The following is a 20,710-nucleotide window of genomic DNA, read 5'->3' as shown; positions in this document are numbered from 1 at the left end:
ATATTTTAAGCTGAGTGCTAAAGAAGACTACGTATATGAATATATGATATATCCCTGAGTCAACGAGAAGACAGCACATATGCACCAATAATACATACAGCAGGATTGCAGGAAGCTTCAGCTGTTAAACAAATCCTCCTCATTTTTTCTCTGAAAAAACTCTTGTCGGCTTTCCTCTTGTTTTTTTTTTTTAAATCTGTTGTTCATGTTTTCCTTTAATTAGTTGGTTTACAGTTTGTAAAAGGTGTCAATGGATTGCTTTAATAAAGGAATTATAGCTGGAGAAGCAGGGCCGGTTAATGGATCTTGTACAGAGATTATAGTCGTTCGTCATGGTGAAACAGAATGGAATGTTCTTGGGAAAATGCAGGTTAGGCTATTCATCCTGAGAATTGACAAAATACACATACTATTTGTTCAAGGACTAGAGCTGCTAACTTCTTATTATTATTGTTCAATCTGTGGATGTTTCAACTTCTTGTCACTGTTTTGTGTTACATTCCTTTCACAACAAAATAAAATGAAATGATACAGACTAATAAGCTCATATCCACAATGTCTTTATATCACAAGGTGATTCTGGGCTATATTGTTTATCTAGCGAGCTCAATTTCTGTTCTTTTCAATAATATAAGTAGAGCCTGTCTGATAAATATTCGCTAGAAAATTATAGCATTGCACAAACTTTGCTCCTGTAAGAACCTGCAGTAGATGCCTAGATGGTACTCTCATTACACTGCTGAATTCTTGCTTCATTTATAAGCAATTATAAGGTTGTTTCTTTTGGTGTCTGTTTATGAATCGAATCTCTACATCTTTGTTAATGCTCCAAGGACAGACAGATACTGATCTAAATGAGGTTGGGAGACAACAAGCTGTCATGGTAAGTTAGCTATGATATTCTGCACTGGTCTAGGTTATTTCGTTGAGTCCTTGAATATAATCCTTTTTTTTTTTGTTGTAGGTTGCTGAGAGACTATCAAGGGATCCTAATATATCCGCTATATATTCATCTGATTTGAAGAGGGCTCTCGAGACAGCAGAAACAATAGCATCTAGATGTGGGCTTGAGGTTTGTAACTAAAACAATACAACTTTATCCCTCTTTGGGGATAACAAGGGTAGCTAATAATGGAGCTTGAATTTGATGAGATGAACTAGAATTTCAGTATAGTATGTGGTAAAAATCTTGGATTTGACCGGTAACACTTATGTAGAGACAAATGACCGATTTACTAAATGTTTTTTTTGTCCTATTCAGTTTATAAAATTAAGAGTGTTTCAGCAAAACTTAGCTAGTACAATAAGATTTTGTGATTATCAAATTAAAAAAATTGACAACTTTGGTGAGAATGATGAAATATAAACCAAGAGTAAAAAACGAAAATTAAAGTTACTTTCCTAGTGGCAGGTATAGTGCAAACCTTTTCTAACAGTTTAAATATGCATGAATTAGATTAATTTGTTAGATCAGAAGTGTACTGATCTGATACATGATAATTAGCTGCTCATAAGTTTTATGTGGGTCTCAAATTCAGGTTGTTACAGATAAAGGCCTGCGGGAAAGACATTTAGGGGATCTTCAAGGACTTACAGCTAAAGAATCACCCAAGATTAACCCTATAGCCTTTGAAGCATTGAGGTCTCCTAGAAACGATCAAGAAATTCCGGTGTGTATGGTCTCCTTTAAACAAGTCTAAATGGTCCCCTTCTCCCCTCTTTGCTGACTTGATATGTTAATCTTCTATGTGATTATGGAATCGAATTACAGTATTCATTTGGGTCAAAAGCTCATTTGAAATCAAAGATTTCCTCATACATCATTATCTGCAGGGTGGTGGTGAAAGCCGTGATCAGTTGATAAGAAGATGCACATCTTCAATGCAAAGAATTGCTGAAAAACACAGAGGTAATGTTTAGGGAAGCAGCAATTAGTTACTAATTTTGTATTTAGGACCACCAGGGGAGATAAAAAAATCAACCAATGAAGTAACCCTTTTTTTCTGGCTGATTTTTGACATTTCAGGAGCGCGAGTAGTTGTTGTAACTCATGGGGCTGTCATAGAAAAGCTGTAAAAACGAGCTATACCTGGAGGAACTCCTGGAAGGATATGGAATACATCTATTTGTATATTTCAGTTGTCTGAAGGAGACAAATGGTCAATCAAATTATGGAATGATAAGAGTCATCTGAGAGAAACTGAATATCTGGAATCGGCTTCAGGTGGAGGCGATGCTTCAGGCTAGCTAGCTTATGCTTGAACTTCTGGTACTTAATTATTAACTCATGAAGAGACTTGCTGTATCAAGGAGGATTGCAGTATTTTACTGTTGTTTTGTTACTTGTAAACTGTATTAGTTGCAATTTTATTTGACATGAGTGGAGTTAATGACTCGAATGAAATATTAATAAAGATATCCAAATGCTGGAAATTTATTTTCATAATATAAGGGTACCCTTGCATGTCATTATTGAACAGTCCTGACGTTCATTGATTCATAGGTTCATAGTAGCACAGGAAACAGTGTTGATGCTGCATCTGCTCATTTGTATTTCTTCTGACCATTGTGAAATGTGACCGCAATTTGATTATAATATTCGTGGTGAAACTCTATGGAACGTTCTAGGAAAAATGCAAGTGAGCTCTTGAAAAAAATGATTTTTTGTGAAGTACTGTATATTAGCAAATAACGGAGTATTACTCAAAACTATTTAACAATCGAAGAAAAATAGAATTATAATTTTGTAAATTCAATACAAACAATGGGAATAACCGAATAAAACTTGGTGTGTTTACTCAAACTTGTAATTCTATTTGATTTAATGATCTAGGGACAGTCAGATATTGATCTGAATGAGGCCGGGAGTTGCAGTTTAGGCTTTGTTATAATGTTCTGATTTAGACATGGTATAGTGCAAGTGATGCGTACTAATATAACTTGCTCACAACATTATTTTTACCTTGGCCATGTGTGTAACCAAGTATCCTAATCAAAAAATTTCAATTAGGCTTGCTATACAGGCAAAGCTGCTATATACTCCGAGTTGGACACCCTGTACAGTATATTGATGTAAAAACCCTCTCATAGATGATTGTTTTTTAGAGTTTCTTTCTGAAAAAACCTCTGTTCAAAAAATCCTTGGCACTTTTAAGCCCTAAGAAAAAGTACCATTCAAGTGGAATTCACAAGAGGAATCAACATCAGACCAGAAGAAAAAATGTTCGTCCACTTTCATAGTTTAATACAAGTAGTCCTTTTTTTATTTTATTTTCTTATTTTTTTTTTTTTATATATATATATATATATCTGTTGTTTTTGTATACCTTTAATTAGTTGGTGTACAGTTTGTAAAGGGTGTCGATGGATTGCGTTAGTAAAGGAAATATAGCTGGAGAAGCAGGGCCGGTTAATGGATCTTGTACAGAGATTATTGTTGTTCGCCATGGTGTAACAGATTGGAATGTTCTTGGCAAAGGGCAGGTTAGGCTGTTAGCTCTATTCATCTTCAAAGTTGACAAAATAAACATATATACTATTTTTCATTCATGTTTTGTGTTACATCCCTTGACTTTTTGATGACTGACAACAAGTGAGATGAATTGAACCACTCAAACACACCATACCCCGAATTTAAGATTTTAATCATGGTTTAACTAGATGAAGATAATGTTCATTTTTTACCTTTTTAACAAGTATCGGATCTAATAAGTCTAGATCGAGCAAATAAGTTTCTTTCACAACAAAATAGAAAGGTTTTGATATAGAGGACTGATAAGCTTAATTATCAGATGAGTTCAAGAGTTATTCAGGTGAAAATTAGCCTAAGAAGGGGGAAAACAACTTACATGCAATACATGGTATAGTTATTTTATAATCAATTTTCCTAGATATAAAAACTTGATTAGACTTTTTTTTTGAAAATTTCCTTTTCCAGCTTTCATTTGTATTCTCTGTTTCAAAATTTAGGCTGTTCTGTGTATCCACATATGTCTTTATATCACAAGGTGATTCTGGGCTGTATTGCTTTTCTAGCGAGCTCGGTTTGTCTTTTTGATAATATAAGTAGAACCTGTCTGATAAAATTGACTAGAGTCTATAGCATTGCACAAACTTTGCTCCTGTAAAGAACCTGCAGTAGATGCCTACATGGCACTCTCATTTATACTGCTAAATTCTTGCTTCATCCATATGCAATAATAAAGGTTAATAACTCAAATCTCTACTTCTTTGTTAATGATCCAGGGACAGACGGACACTGAGCTAAATGAGGTTGGGAGAAAACAAGCCGTCATAGTAAGTTAGTTATGATATTATGCACTGATCTAGGTTCTCTTGCTCAGTCCTTGAATATAATCCTCCCTTCTCTCTCTCTCTCTCTTTTTTTTTTGTAGGTTGCTGAGAGACTATCAAGGGAGCCTAATATATCCGCTATATATTCATCTGATTTGAAGAGGGCTCTCAAGACAGCAGAAGCAATAGCATCTAGATGTGGGCTTGAGGTTTGTTACTCGTCAATCAAAATAATACAACTTCATATCCCTCTTTGGGTATAACAAGGGAGCTAATAGTGGGGCTTGAATTTGATGAGATGAACTAGAATTTCAGTAGAGCATGTGGTAAAAATCTTGGATTCAAAAACCAATAGTTACATAAAAAAAAGAAAAATAAGTGACTTTTTTTACTGGCAGGTATAGGGTAAACCTTTGATAACAGTTTAAAAATGCTTGTATCAGATTAATTTGTTATACCAGAAGTGTACTGCTTTGATATGTTTGTTTACACGGTAATTAGCGGCTCATAAGTTTTATATGGGTCTCAAAATCAGGTTGTTACAGATAAAGACCTGCGGGAAAGACATATAGGGGATCTTCAAGGACTTACATTTAGCGAATCACCCAAGGTTAACCCTATAGCCTTTGAAGCATTGAAGTCACCTGGAAATGATCAAGAAATTTCGGTGTGTATGGTCTCGTCTTCTTTTTTTAAAAAAGTCTGAATGCATGATCCCCTTTCTTTGCTGACCTGATGTTTTCATCTGCTATGCGACTATGAAATAGAATTACAGTATTCATTCAGGTCAAAAGCTCATTTGACATTGAAGACTTTCTAAATATTGAAAATACATGCATATCATCATCTGCAGGGTGGTGGTGAAAGTCAAGATCAGTTGAATAACAGATACACATCTTCGTTGCAAAGAATTGCTGAAAAACACAGAGGTAATGTTTAGGGAAGCAGCTTTCAGTTCTTTTGTATCTTTTTTTTTTTTTTAAAAAAAAAAAAAACCAATGAAGTAACCTTTTTCTTCTGGCTGAATGTTGACATTTCAGGTGCACGAGTAGTTGTAGTAACTCATTATACTGTCATAAAAAATTTGTACAAGCTAGCTAAACCTGGAGAATCTGTTAGAGGGATACGGAATGCATCTATAAGTATATTTCAGTTTTCTGAAGGAGACCAGTGGTCGATCAAATTATGGAATGATCAGAGTCATCTCAAAGAACTAGGATATTTTTCAGATGGAGGCGATGCTTCAGGCTAGCTAGCTTATGCTTGATTTCCTGGTACATGATTATTAATTCGTGATGAGACTTGCTGTGTCAAGGAGGATTGCTGTACTTCTTTATTGTTGTTTTGTTATTTGCAAACTCTAATAGTTGCATTGATATTTGGCATGAGTGGAGCTAAACAGTTTTAATAAAGAAGATCCAAATGCTGGATATTCATTTACATAATCTATGGGTACTTTTGCATATGAAGCATCGAACAGTCACATCGTTCATTGATTCATAGGTTCATAGTAGCACAAAAAAATCAGTGCTGATGCTGTTCAGCTGTAGGTCTTCTGACGATTTTGAAATGCAGTCGCAATTTGATAACACATGTAATGTGCAAGACATGGGTGAAAATAAAACTAGTACTTGCTTACACCTGATTCGTGATGCTATTTATACCTCGATTACGTGGATAATTACTAAGTTCTTTAATTGGAAACTCTGCACTTCAGCCTGCTGAAAGGTAAGGATGCTATATATGTATTATGGAGTATGACCTTTTGAGTTAGACACAAGTTGTAAGCGGTAGCTATAGCCTATAGATTGATGTAAGGACCCTTTCTGAATGTTTGATAATCAACATACGCTAAGTAACTGTTGTGCGACAGCGGAAGCAAAGGTCGAAAACAAACAAGAAAACAATAAAGAAATTCAATGCAAACAATAAGAACAACACCAAGAATTTACGTGGTTCACTATCGATGTGATAGCTACGTCCACGGGCACCGAGATCGAATGATTTCACTATAAACTGCAAAGATTACAAAGATGATTCTTGTATTTCTCAAGAACGGCTCTCACTCTCTCTCTCTTAACCCTAATACTGATATTAGGGAGGTTTTATATTAATCCCTAATTAAAAGATACTTGGGCAAAAAGATAATAAAATAAGATAACCTAAAACCGCAAAATCCGCGTTCCGTATTTTTCCTTCTCCGCCCGGTCAGACCGGGCAAGGTCTGCCCGATCGGGCGCGAGAAGAAAACTCCATACGAATGCTTCAACGTATCCAACCCCCACCGCCCGGTCAGACCGGGCAAGGTCTGCCCGATCGGGCGAAGGCTCGCCCGGTCGGGCGAAGGCTCGCCCGGTCGGGCGCGAGAGCAGCTTCTTCAACGAATTTGCCAGGCACCTCTTCTTCTTCCGCCCGGTCAGACCGGGCAATGTCCGCCCGATCGGGCGGACAAAGCTACGAAGTACGAGTCACCTAATATACTTATCAACAATCTCCACCTTGACGAGAACTCGTAGTCAGCAAACGACCCCATCAAGACATAGTGAAAAAACATCTCAAGCCAAACCCGATGCAGGACTCATGCATAAGCCATACATCCCGATAAGTCTTCAACCAAGACCCATCACATACTCGTCTCCAAGTATAACAACTCATAATGCTCCACCTGCATCACAAGCCCCGGGCAAGCTCCACCTTAATGCCAACACACCTACACCAGGAGCTCCCCAACTTCGCCCCTCAGGGCCTACTACATCACGTAGTAATCAATATTTAACAAGTCTAAGCAATGTTTAAACTTGCTAAACGGAACAGGCTTAGTGAAGAAATCAGCCGGGTTGTCAGCAGTCCCAATCTTCTTCACCTTAATCCTCTTGTCAGTACGCAAGAAATGATACCTGACATCAATGTGCTTCGTCCGATCATGGTGTACTTGATCTTTAGCTAAGCAAATCGCACTTAGACTATCACAATATACTGTAGCAAAATCCTGTGCAATACCCAGTTCACCTACTAGGCCTTTGAGCCAAATAGACTCCTTAGCTGCAGAAGTTAAAGCCATATACTCAGCTTCAGTAGTTGACAACGTAACTGATGACTGCAATGTAGACTTCCAACTAACCACAGAACCACCCAAAGTGAACACATAACCAGTCACAGACCTCCTGGTATCCACATCAGCTGCATAATCAGAATCACTGTACCCAGTGACCAAGCATTCCTTATCATTCCCGTACACAAGACCAATATCAGTTGTCCCTCTCAGGTAGCGAAAAATCCTTTTCACCCCTTGCCAGTGTTCCCTCCCAGGTCGAGCCATAAACCTGCTTACAACACTAACAGCATGCGCAATATCCGGCCTAGTACAGACCATAGCATACATCAAACAACCAACCGCATTTGCATATGGAACTCTAGACATATAAGACAACTCCTCCTCTGATTGAGGTGACATAGACAAAGACAACTTACAACTAACAGTAGTTGGCGTACTTATAGGCTTCGATTTTTCCATCCCAAAACGAGACAAAATCTTTTCAATGTAGCTTTTCTGAGTCAAGAAAAGCTTACCTCTAGCCCGATCCCTGTAGATCTCCATACCCAAAATCTTCCTAGCTGCACCCAAGTCTTTCATGTCAAACTCCGAGTTAAGCATCTCCTTTAATCTAGCAATATCAGATTTATTCTTTGTGGCAACCAACATGTCATCAACATATAACAAAAGATAAATCATGGAACCATTATCCAGCTTACTATGATACACACAGCAATCATATGAATTCCTGTCAAAACCTTGTGAAACCATAAAAGAATCAAACCTTTTGTACCACTGTCGGGGGGATTGCTTAAGTCCATACAATGACTTTAGCAATCTGCAGGCATAGTGTTCCTTTCCAGGAACTTCGAATCCTTCGGGCTGCTTCATCAGAATCTCCTCCTCCAAATCGCCATGAAGGAAGGCCGTTTTAACATCCAACTGCTCCAGCTCAAGATCAAAATGTGCTACAATTGACAATAACACACGGATAGAAGTATGTCGAACCACAGGTGAGAATATCTCAACAAAGTCAACCCCTTCTACCTGACTGAACCCCTTAGCAACTAGCCTAGCCTTAAAACGTATTTGCTCAGTTTCCGACAACCCTTCTTTCTTCTTGTAAATCCATTTACAACCCACAAGCTTCCTCCCTTCCGGTACCTTTACCAGTTCCCACACTCTGTTCTTGTAAAGGGACTGCATCTCTTCACCCATTGCGGCAAGCCATTGCGCAGACTCACTACAACTAATTGCTTGTTTATATGTGGCAGGTTCAAATGACTCTACATCATCAGCTACACTCAATGCATAACCTGTCATCGCATCAACACAGCAATTTCTTCCCTCCATCTCTTCAATCAATCTAACAGGCTTCTTGATAACTCGTTTAGGCATCTCAAGAATGGTGTCAGGTTGACTAGATGACCCCTGATTAGATTGCTCCACCTCATCCCCAGAGTTAGAATGAGTAGGAGTAATCTCAGGTTCAGGAGTACCCGGCACTGGAACATCAGCATCATCATCAATATATTGTACCCGAGGTAAATCAGCAATGGTAGACTGATGTACCTCAAGTACCCCATCTGTCTGTAATAAATTGTCTCCTTCCCTTCTCAAATCTGAAATCTCTGCATTTTTAATTGAATACATGGTGTTTTCATCGAAAGTAACATCCCTACTAAGAATGACCCGACCCTCCGAAGGTGAAAAAATTCTAAACCCCTTCACACCATCCCCGTACCCAACAAAACACCCCTTCTTGGCTCATGGATCCAGCTTACCCTCAATAACATGATAATAAGCAACACAACCAAAAATCTTCAAATTCGAAAAATTAGGCAACTTACCACTCCAGATCTCAAACGGAATTTTGGAATCAATTCCAGAATGAGGACCCCTATTAATGACATAACAAGCTGTTAACACAGCTTCACTCCAGTACCTCCTCCCAAGCCCTGCATTAGAGAGCATGCATCGAACTCTCTCTAGCAGTGTCTGATTAACCCGTTCTGCTACACCGTTCTGCTGTGGTGTCTTCCTGACAGTATGATGCCGACCTATACCCTCATCTGCACAGAACTGATTAAACTCGTCTTTGCAAAACTCTAGCCCATTGTCCGTTCGTAGCTTCTTGATCTTCCTTCCTTGTCGATTTTCCACCAAAGCTTTCCATTGCTTGAAAACTTTGAAGGCCTCATCCTTTGACTTAAGCAACCTAAGCCATGTGTATCGGGACTTGTCATCAACAAATGACACAAAATAGTGGTAACCTCCCATACCTTCAACTCTAGATGGACCCCAGCAATCTGAATGGATGTAATCGAGCACTGCATCAGTAATGTGAGCACCCTTGCTGAACTTTGACCTGTGTTTCTTACCAAACACACAATGCTCACAAAATTCAAGGTTGGCAACCTTGACCCCGGATAGAAGACCCCTCTTGGACAATAGCTGCATCCCCTTCTCCCCCATATGACCAAGCCTCATGTGCCAAATCTTAGTCATCTCCTGGTGAGATACATATGCGCAAACCGCAGAACTAGGCAGTGTAACACCCTCAAAAACATAGAGGGTGTTCCTTTTGATACCCTTAAGTACCAACTCAGAACCTCTGAAAATACACAACTCCCCATCTGAAAACACACCATTGTACCCCAATTCATCCAGGGTACCCAATGAAATCAGATTCTTTCCTAAAGCAGGAACATGCCGTACATTAGTCAAAGTTAACCTCCGCCCATCAACAGTCCTCAACCTCATGGAACCAATACCTGTGACCTTACATGGAGCATTGTTACCGACTATAACCATACCCCCATTGCGAGGTTCATATGTATCAAACCAATCTCGACGTGGACACATATGGAACGAACACCCCGAATCTAGAACCCAGTTATCAGATAAATCATCAGACCTAGCAGAACTGACTAATGCTAAATCTTCCTCTGAATTATAGCTCTCATTCGGTTTCTCTTCAACTACAGCAGCCTGGGACTTGTTTTTCCTCACCGGACAATTATTCCTAAAGTGACCCGGTTCTTTACAGTAATAACATGTTTTAGTAGTAGTTTTACTAGATCCATCCTTGCCGTTTCCAGCACCCGACCCAGCATTGTTCCCCTTGTTAAACCCCTTATTCTTTTTAGACTTTCCGGACTTAACAAATAACCCACTACCATTATCCCCATTATCACTCGTAGCTTTCATTCTGAGTTCCCTAGTATGAAGTGCTGCCTTCACTTCTTCTAAGGTTATAGAATCCTTACCAACAACAAAAGACTCTACAAAATTCTCAAAGCTAGACGGTAGAGATACAAGTAAAATCAACGCAGCATCCTCATCATCAATTTTAACATCTAAATTACGTAAATCAAGCAAAATAGAGTTAAGTTTTTCTAGATGTTCCCGTAAGGAAGTACCTGACTGCATCCGGAGGCTAAACAACCGCTGTTTCAGTAATAATTTGTTGGTCAACGACTTAGTCATATACAATGACTCCAGCTTCAGCCACAATCCAGCCGCCGTTTCCTGATCAGCAACCTCCGTGATGATTTGATCATCAAGACTAAGTAATATGGTAGAGTGTGCCTTCTCTTCCATAACTTCTAACTGCGAGTCAGTCGGTCCGTCTCCTGACTCCGAAGTAGTACTCTTTGGAGCCAACGGACGCCATATCTGCTGTTGTTTTAACAGAGCCTTCATCTTAATTTGCCATAGCCCGAAACTATTTTTCCCGGTAAACTTCTCAATTCTTATTGTTGAATCTCCTGCCATTGTTATCTTCAAGAAACTATCCAAGGATTGAACCTGAGCTCTTGATACCAATTGTTGTGCGACAGCGGAAGCAAAGGTCGAAAACAAACAAGAAAACAATAAAGAAATTCAATGCAAACAATAAGAACAACACCAAGAATTTACGTGGTTCACTATCGATGTGATAGCTACGTCCACGGGCACCGAGATCGAATGATTTCACTATAAACTGCAAAGATTACAAAGATGATTCTTGTATTTCTCAAGAACGGCTCTCACTCTCTCTCTCTTAACCCTAATACTGATATTAGGGAGGTTTTATATTAATCCCTAATTAAAAGATACTTGGGCAAAAAGATAATAAAATAAGATAACCTAAAACCGCAAAATCCGCGTTCCGTATTTTTCCTTCTCCGCCCGGTCAGACCGGGCAAGGTCTGCCCGATCGGGCGCGAGAAGAAAACTCCATACGAATGCTTCAACGTATCCAACCCCCACCGCCCGGTCAGACCGGGCAAGGTCTGCCCGATCGGGCGAAGGCTCGCCCGGTCGGGCGAAGGCTCGCCCGGTCGGGCGCGAGAGCAGCTTCTTCAACGAATTTGCCAGGCACCTCTTCTTCTTCCGCCCGGTCAGACCGGGCAATGTCCGCCCGATCGGGCGGACAAAGCTACGAAGTACGAGTCACCTAATATACTTATCAACAGTAACAAAGAAATAACACTGTTAGAAAAAGTATTAATAGACACACATAACAATCAGTTAAATGTTTCTTACACTGAAAAATCAGAGGTAAATGAGATGCATGTCTATGAAATTATGAGGTAATTTGATCTAAACCTATACAGATGTGAGGCGCAATGTAAAGCCAATTTATTCATGTGTATAGCAGCTGTACTCATTAGGTACTAGTTCAGAGCTAATTAAGGTGTGAATGTGTTACGTCGTGGAGCTTAGGTAGTTAATAAATTAATAGACACGGTAATGTTAAACTAAGCTGAGTTGTTAACATCCCCAAGTCAACCAGGAAAGGCGTATTAACATCTAGTAGACATGTTCACATAATAACATCCCCAAATCAACCAGGAAAGGCATTATATAGCTAACGAGATCTGCATCTTCCTCCTCATTATAACGGAGTCAAACATTCAGCCTCCTCATTTTCCTGCATCTTCTATATTCAATGGCTGCCTCTGATTCCAGGTCTCCTCTTTCTCTGTCTCTCTCTTTGTGTCTCCGTCAAAATACTATCATGCATGTGTCTATTATATATAATCTGGTTGGTTGACTATAGTACTGTATTTTACTTCTTTTAGTTGATTGTTTGTTATTGAGTAATTTTGTACTGTATATTGTATTTCAAGTTATACAATGTGTAGACTTGATGATATAAGAAATTTTAAGGGAAATGGAGCAAATACAAGAAAATTCGAAACTTCTATGATTTGGTTTTTGAAAAGAAGCTTAATCATTTTTGTTTGGGTGTTCCACTTGTAAAGGGTGACAACGGAAGGTGTTCCAACTAATGAGTCTTGTACCGAGTTTATCCTTGTTCGTCATGGTGAAACTGTATGGAATGCTGTTGGAAAAATGCAGGTGAAGTCTTATCTAAATTTATATCCTTTTAAATGAAAAACATGTTCATTATGAAGGTATATTAGCAAATTATTTCTCGGTACTCAGACTTGCAATTCTACTTGATTTAATGATCCAGGGACAGTTAGATATTGACTTGAATGAGGCCGGGAGACAGCAAGCTGTAGCAGTAAGTTTTGTAGTTATGTTCTGTATTATTGGTCTATTTGTGTTCGATTACTTCCTCGCTCACATTATTCTAATCATCTTTGTTGAAGGTTGCTAAACGCCTTTCAAGGGAACCTAACATCTCAGGTATATACTCATCTGATCTGAAGAGGGCACTAGAGACTGCTGAAACTATAGCAGCCACATGTGGTGGGCTTGAGGTGAGTTTTTTTTACTCTATGGACTTAGGGCTTGTTTAGTTCACCTTATTTTTGCTTATCTAATCTGGTCTGATCTTATTTTTTCTGAAATATATTAAAAATAAATTGAACTAAACGAGGCCTTAATCAGTTTCACTGTTTGTTTTCAGTTCTTGATTTTAGGATTGAAAACTCTGTATGCCAACAATAATAAATAGTTGAAAGTAAAAATCAGTAATTCAATATGAGAATAAACTTAATTGCTTCCTTTTTGTATCTTACTCCGTCTCAGGTTATATGTGATCAAGACCTGCAGGAAAGACATTTAGGGGAGCTTCAGGGAGTTGTTTATGAAGAATCAATATCCAAGATTTACCCCAAGGCTCATGAAGCTCTCTTGTCAGGTGAAGAAATTCCGGTATGCATCATTTCTTTTATCAATAGAAATTATCTACTATCATAAAATTATTAGATCTCTGCTGCATGATATGAATTAAGTTGATTAATCGATCTTTTATGGAGCAATGGAGTAGCATAACATATGTATCACGTATAGTTGTAAAATTAAGCAGCAGCATTCATGTTTAGTTGAAACTCTGTTGAGTTTAGACTGACATGTATATTTATATACTTCTAAGCTTTTGAACTTGTACATCTATAGGGTGGAGGTGAAAGTCACGATCAACTGTACATAAGAAGCATAGCTTCACTGCAAAGAATTGCCGAAAAACATAGAGGTATATTTCTACGTAACTGTGCTTGTAGACTTGTTGATAATGGAAAAACAAGCTAAGCAGCTAATATGTTGACACTGCATGCAGGAGCGCGAGTGATTGTAGTAACACACGGAGAAGTTATAAGAATTTTATATAGGAGAATTTTACCTTTTGAAGGCCTTCCTAGAATATCGAACACATCTGTAAGTATACTTCAGTTGTCTGAAGGAGAGGTTTGGTCCTTCAAAACATGGAATGATGACAGTCATCTCAGAGAAGCAGAATATCTAGAATCAGCACTTGGTGGAGGAGCGCAAGGGATTAAACCTAAGCTGTGAATTTAAATGAATTGTTTCATTTGACTAATTATGGTAAACTGGAAGAATTTGGGTTGTTAAAACATAAATTTTGAAGAAAAAAAGTGGATTACTTCATTTCTGTTCAATCTATATGTCCTAGTTTTCCAATCTGTGATGTGGTTCGAATTTCAGGAAGCTTAAGTTAACTGTGAATTTGAGATAGCTGCAATGAGTGGAGTTAATGACTCGAATGAAATGTTAATAAAGAGATCCAATGCTGGAAATTTATCTACTTATAAATTAAGGATACTCTTGTCAATTATTGGAATAGTCACAGCATTCATTGATACATAGGTTCATATATAGTAGGCACAGAAAACACTAGTACTGATGCTGTTCAGCTGTATTTCTTCTGACGATTGTGAAATGCAGTCGCAATTTGATATCACATGTAATGTGCAAGACATGGGTGAAAACATTTCTAGGATTTGTTTACTCCTGAGTCCTGATTCGTGATTTAGATTATACCTTGATTACGTGGATAATTACCAAGTCATAAATTGGAAACTCTGCACTGAAGCCTAGTGAAAGGCAAGGGTGCTATATCAATATATGTATTCTGGAGTATGCATGACCTTTTGAGTTAGACACAAGTTGTACGCGGTAGCTATAGCAATATAGCCTATAGATTGATGTAAGGACCCTTTCTGTATACGGAGTATTGGATTAGCTAAGTAACAAAGAAATAATGCAAACTGTTAGAAAAAGTATTTATAGACACGGATAACAATCAGCTGAATGTTTCTTACACAGAAAAATCAGAGGTAAATGAGATGCATGTCTACAAAATTAGAACGTATTTTGATCCAAACCTATACAGACATAAGTCGCAATGTAAGGCCAATTTATTCATGTGTACAACAGTTGTACTCAAGAATTGAAGCTAAATACAGCTGATGTCTGATTTCCTACAAGTTCAAAGGTAATTTGCATTGGGCTCTTCGAATATGAGAATGAGGCCGGGAGACAGCAAGCTAAATAAGCAAAAAGTAGTTTGATCACTAAAATTCAATTTAAGTTGCCATGAATTTAATTATGATTAGTCAAGATCAAACTAAATAAGTTCTTGAAAAAAAAAAAAAAAAAAACTCTGTAAAAATCTATTAAAGTTGATAGAACCTAATTAAGAATTGTAGGCTTTTACCTTACTAAGTGTTTAGTTTGATGAGAATGATCTAGTACCACTTGCAGTAAAATAAACCAAACATAATTGCTTCCTCTTTGTATCTTACAGTCTTACTCCATTGCAGGTTAATCGTGATCAGGACCTGCGGGAAAGACATATAGGGGAGCTTCAGGGAGTTGTATATGAAGAATCAATATCTAATATTTACCCCAAGGCTTTTGCAGCTCTCATATCAGGCGAAGAAGTTCCAGTTTGTATCATTTCTTTTTTCTTTAGAAATTATCATAAAATCATTGTATCTCTGCTGATATGAATTAAGTTAATTAATCTTGTATGGAGCAGTGGAGTAGCATAACATATGCGTCACATACATATAGTTGTAGAATTAAGCAGCATTCATCTTTAGTTGAAGCTCTGTTGAGTTTAAGACTGACATGTGACATCCAAACTAAAGACTATATATATATATATATATATATATATATATATATATATATATATATATATATATATATATATATATATATATATATTCTATATTTATATCTATATCTATATCTATATCTAAGCTTTTGAACTTCAATATCTACAGGGTGGAGGTGAAAGTCGCGATCAATTGTACATAAGAAGCATAGCTTCACTGCAAAGAATTGCTCAAAAACATAGAGGTAGAGCTCCGAGAAGCTGTGCTTGTAGTTATGATATTAGAAAAACAAGCAGCTATATAATACGAAGTACTTAGGTTTGTACTAACACATGGGTTCTTTTTCTCTGTTTGTATATGTTGACACTGCAGGAGCGCGAGTGATTGTAGTAACACACGGAGAGGTTATAAGAAATTTATATGGGAGAATTGTACCTTTTGAAGGCCATCCTGGAGAAGTATCCAACACATCTTTAAGTGTACTTCAGCTGTCTGAAACAGAAGTTTGGTCCTTCAAAACATGGAATGATAACAGTCATCTCACTATCTCAGAGAAACAGAACATCTAAAATCAGTACTTGGTGGAGGAGGTAAGTCGTGCTAGCTCACATCTCAATACATTGGATTTAATTGCTTTAGGGTTTTGGCTTAATGAAATTTTTGTAACAACTGCAACTGAGTGTTACATAAGCTGTGATTTTATTTTTTGATTTTTTTTTTTTGAAATAAAGCGTTTCATTTGACTAATAATAAAACTGGAAGAATTTGGGTTGTAAAAGCATAAAATCTTTAATATAGTTCGAATTTCAGGAAGCTTAAATAAGCTGTGAATTTGTGATCAGTGTTAAAAAGATTAACAAAAGTATGTCTGGTAACATAAACCAGAATGAAACAAAGGTATGGTGTTTAATAAAACCAATTAAACACCAAAGCTAGTCTGTTAAAATCATTCCAAATAAACACCAAACTAAATTACACACTTCGCAAAGTGATATCTCTTATTTCTTGGATCTATGATTACACAGCTTCATATGTTGATCTTCACCCATTCTGCAAAGCATTTAAAACCCTTGTTATAATATGAGGAATGTGAGGTGATGAAAAGTTTAAAACTTGTAAAATAGTACGGGCTATATAATTTATTAATAGAAAAAATAAAAAATTGAAGAATAACCCATATATTAATAGCTAAAAAATGTAATAATTATTTCGAAAAGAAACTGAAAGAGTAGTTAATATAGTCCCTGTGATCTTTCTCTACTTTATTTCATAACACACAAACTAAAGGACAAAAGTACATATTAACTTATTGCAACTCTTAAAAAAAAAAAAAAAAAAAAAAAGTTAAGTCGGGCAAACATTAAACGACAAAGAGAGTCCTTACCATGCCAACAGATAAATTGATACTCGTACATTATAAAAATAAAATAAAACAAAAACCAAAAATGCATGAAGATCAATTATATGAATTACTCCGATATATTATTCACATACCTGCTTGTAGTACATCTGATATTGCCTCTGCCTTTGTAATGAAGCACTGGGCAGCATGGGCAGCGACTGCAAGGGCAGAGACGACATAGTTAAACCAGCACCGTACGATGATGTCGCCCCGACGTTATCAACAAATCCTCGCCCTTGATCATAGTACACAGGTACAACCCCGGGTATCGAGTTCATATTATACATCAAGTTGCTACCTTTGCTGCTACTACCACCCTGATCATCCATTCTAGTACCACCCATTTGATGACTACTACTACTACCGCCTTGAATATCGAGATTTGGATAATTAATAGGCATTAATTGGTGACAAAATTGCTGATGATTATAATTATTGTTGTTAATAGGATAATTAAATGAGGTCAATTGATTAAACCCTTCAACATAAGGGAACCCAATTTGATGACTAGAGATAGGCGTAGGCTCAAGGTACGGTACTAAAGCCGCGCCCTCATGCGTATGATTATGACCCTTAATCAACAAAATCTTTTGCCTAACAAACTCAATCTTTTGATCCAAATGAACAAGCAATTCCATAAATTGTTCAAGAGTAAGCCCATCAAAGCTAGAATCCCAAGAAGGGTACTTAACCAATGCATTCTTATGCCTTAGTTTGGACAACTCTTGATCAGCCTTTTTAGTCCATTCATCAAACATGTCATACAAGTTAAGAGCCCTTTTGTACTTCTCCTCATTAGGAATCCTAAAGTACCTATCAATCATCTCCCGAGCAACCATCGGATCGGTTGCTCGGGACAAATCCATAGCATTAGACTCCCTAATGGAGTCCCCTTTGAAGGCATAAACTTCAGCTTCCGAGGATTGCTTCCCTTCTTTGTAAGGGTAGATGATTATGCAAACCGGTACGTTGCATAAAATCGATAACTCGTGTGCTTTCTTTAGCAACCCTTTTTTTCTCTTCACATAAGTAGTGTTCCTTGCTTTTTCCTTGACTATGAACTCCATTGCTATTTTTGCTCTACCCATATTATCCAATTAACTTTTTTTTTTTTTCGAAAGAGATGGATGGAAAGAGGTTTTGTAATGAATAATGTAGATGGTAACAATATATAATGAAGGAGAATGAAGGTGTGTAAGAATTTAAGTTGGCTCTAGTACATTTAATTAAGTTAATTGGAATCTTTAAACATAGTATACATTTATATGGAAAAAAATAGGAATTAATATTAGATGCACATATTAACTTCCTTATTTGAGCATAATCGTATCTTCCAAATTAATTCCAATATTTTCCAAATTACCTTTTTTTACATATATCCTCCTAAATGCATGGTTGTATGTTTTTCATTTTTTTCCTTTTTTATTCTTATAAAAATTTTAAATAAGGTTATTTTAGTTTTATAATATTCTTCTTGACAAAACGATTTACTTAAAAATTTAAAAACAAAGGTAGACTTGATTGTTAAGGGATCAAAGTCAAACAGTCAAAGAATAGAAAACCAACTAAGTATAACATATTAATTTATTTTTATTTTTTTTAATAGACACCCTTGAGCCTTTTGAGAGAAGGGTCAAATCCTCTATCCCATTTAATTTTATTGGTCCACGTCATTTTAATATACATTTCTTTATTTATTTTTCATAGCAAATTAAATTCAATAGAATTTAAATATTTATATTCTAGTCCTTATCTTTATATATATATATATATAATACCTTCATAACTCTCCAAAAACCCTAATTTTTTTTCGTTAACTCGATATATACACTCTTTCTCTAATTACATCCATAAGTATTAAAGCACTATAATTTTACTTTAATAGATACTCCACTAAAAGCATTGACGAGTGATTTTGACAATTTACCACATGAGGCATGAAAATTTTGTTGGTTGAGTTTAATTCTTCTTGAATTTTGTGTATATGAAATACTATATGCGTATGTTTGTTTCCAATCATTAAACAGCTACATGCATATGATTGTTTTTAGTATAGGCTATAATATTGTCAAAATGATACTATAAAATTGTCAAAATGACACTATAACGATTATTTTTTTTTTTTTTTTGCAAAGCTATTGTTGTTGAAATTTGTATAGATAATGAATTTTTATTATAATAGTGATTGTTATGTTCGTATTGTTTTACTATGTCTATAACAGGAATTTAAGTCGTGTGTTTTTTTTTTTGTTGGAAGTCAAACGCCTAGTTTTTTCAAATATCCTAGGAGAAAACACCTAGAATTTTCAAAACTCCTAGGGAGAAACTAAAATTCTAGGCGTTTTGCTCCATGGAGTTTTGAAAATTTTAGGCATTTCTTTTCCAGTTTTTTGCGATTTTTGTTTTTGTCATAACTTTTGATCCCGAACTCAAATTAAGACAAATAATATACCGTTGAAAAGCTATGGATGTCTACTTTTCAACCCAATTAAAATCAGGTCAATAACATTGTTATATATTAAGATAAGGCCGAAATTGTGCAAGAGTATCGGTTTTAGAACGAGTTTAGTATTTCAACCATATCTTAAAATCTTAAAAAGATATTGACATGATTCTAAATTGGGTTAGAAATTAGACATCAAGAGCTTTTCAACGATATATTAACTGTCTTAATTCGAGTTTGGGATCAAAAGTTATGATAAAAAAAAATATAAAAAAAAATGTAACAAAACTAGAAAAGAAAAGCCTAAAATTTTCAAAACTCCATGGGGAGAAACGCCTAGAATTCTAGGCGTACTCTCCTAGGATATTTGAAAAAACTAGGCGTTTGGCCTCCAACAAAAACACGACTTAAATTCCGATGGTAGATAACCTTGCCCTCGGTCGGTGGTAGCCTATAGCTAGTTGGTGGTGGTTTATTTGTTGGAAGGAGAGAATGTTACATTTGAAAGGAGTGGTGTCCTTCCAACAAGTGTATTCTTCCGATAAAGGGTTCAGAATTATTACGGAGCTAATTCTTCAGTAAGGTCAAGTGATCGGAATGCCTAGGTGGAGGCCGCTTCCGATCAGTAATATCAATGTACAATTGATGTTACAGCTTAATCTTAACTAAACCCTTCGGGTCGAACCCAATCGAATCACCGATCCGAGACGACGAATTAATCCGAAAGGATTTAATGAGTCAGCAGATTTTTACGAATACAGACGTCGGATATCGAGCCTAGGGCGTCGAGACCGAGCGTCGCAAAATCACAAAGCGACAAGTATGAACATAGCCCTAGCACCACACTGGCCTGGCCATGTGGATGCTTGGCTAGTTCGAGCTAGCATGCACCTAGCATGGCTAGGCACAAGCCTAAGCACACTAGGTGTGCTAGGCGCACCATCGCGGCCTTGGTGCACCATCGCAACCTAGGCGCGCCATGGCAGCCTATCGCAGCCCTAGCATCATGCCTAGGCACCATCGCTGCCTATCGCAAGCACCACAAGCACTAGGCGCACCATCGCAGCTAGCAGCGTGCCAGCATGGATGCCTGGGTGCGCATGGCAGCCTATCGCAAGTACCACAAGCACCAGGAAGCCCATTGCAGCTAGCAGCGTGCTAGCCTGGGTGCCTGGGTGCGTATGGCAAGGCCACACACGCACCAAGCACAGCCATCG

General features: G+C 37.2%; 4 protein-coding genes and 1 pseudogene across 4 annotated transcripts; 4 read left to right on the top strand and 1 right to left on the bottom strand.

Moving 5' to 3' along the window:
• Positions 1–25: 25 nt before the first annotated feature.
• LOC110717903 lies at positions 26–2,477 on the top strand (annotated as a pseudogene).
• On the top strand, positions 2,140–6,153 carry LOC110717904 (phosphoglycerate mutase-like protein 4). The gene is made up of 7 exons (XM_021896691.1): positions 2,140–2,269; positions 3,348–3,483; positions 4,246–4,296; positions 4,395–4,502; positions 4,829–4,960; positions 5,147–5,222; positions 5,334–6,153. The coding sequence occupies exons 2-7, from the start codon at positions 3,364–3,366 to the stop codon at positions 5,543–5,545; spliced, it is 699 nt and encodes a 232-aa protein (XP_021752383.1). The 5' UTR covers positions 2,140–2,269; positions 3,348–3,363; the 3' UTR covers positions 5,546–6,153.
• A 5,641-nt stretch (positions 6,154–11,794) lies between these two features.
• Positions 11,795–14,412, top strand: LOC110717731 (phosphoglycerate mutase-like protein 4). Its single transcript, XM_021896492.1, has 7 exons — positions 11,795–12,283; positions 12,580–12,676; positions 12,795–12,845; positions 12,934–13,044; positions 13,316–13,441; positions 13,685–13,760; positions 13,845–14,412. Exons 1-7 carry the CDS (start codon positions 12,264–12,266, stop codon positions 14,075–14,077), a joined length of 714 nt encoding a protein of 237 aa, XP_021752184.1. The 5' UTR covers positions 11,795–12,263; the 3' UTR covers positions 14,078–14,412.
• A 582-nt stretch (positions 14,413–14,994) lies between these two features.
• Positions 14,995–16,217, top strand: LOC110717477 (phosphoglycerate mutase-like protein 4). The gene is made up of 4 exons (XM_021896190.1): positions 14,995–15,020; positions 15,333–15,474; positions 15,817–15,892; positions 16,021–16,217. Exons 1-4 carry the CDS (start codon positions 14,995–14,997, stop codon positions 16,215–16,217), a joined length of 441 nt encoding a protein of 146 aa, XP_021751882.1.
• Positions 16,218–16,463: 246 nt separating this feature from the next.
• LOC110717476 (agamous-like MADS-box protein AGL11) lies at positions 16,464–18,636 on the bottom strand. Its single transcript, XM_021896189.1, has 2 exons — positions 17,143–18,636; positions 16,464–16,472 (listed from the first exon to the last, which is right to left on the bottom strand). Exons 1-2 carry the CDS (start codon positions 18,136–18,138, stop codon positions 16,464–16,466), a joined length of 1,005 nt encoding a protein of 334 aa, XP_021751881.1. The 5' UTR covers positions 18,139–18,636.
• Between the last annotated feature and the right edge of the window lie 2,074 nt (positions 18,637–20,710).

This window comes from Chenopodium quinoa, unplaced genomic scaffold, assembly GCF_001683475.1.
Source record: "Chenopodium quinoa cultivar QQ74 unplaced genomic scaffold, ASM168347v1, whole genome shotgun sequence".
NCBI classification, from domain to species: domain Eukaryota; kingdom Viridiplantae; phylum Streptophyta; class Magnoliopsida; order Caryophyllales; family Amaranthaceae; genus Chenopodium; species Chenopodium quinoa.
Note: the sequence above shows the minus strand (reverse complement) of the source record. Positions and strands in the feature narration are given on the sequence as shown.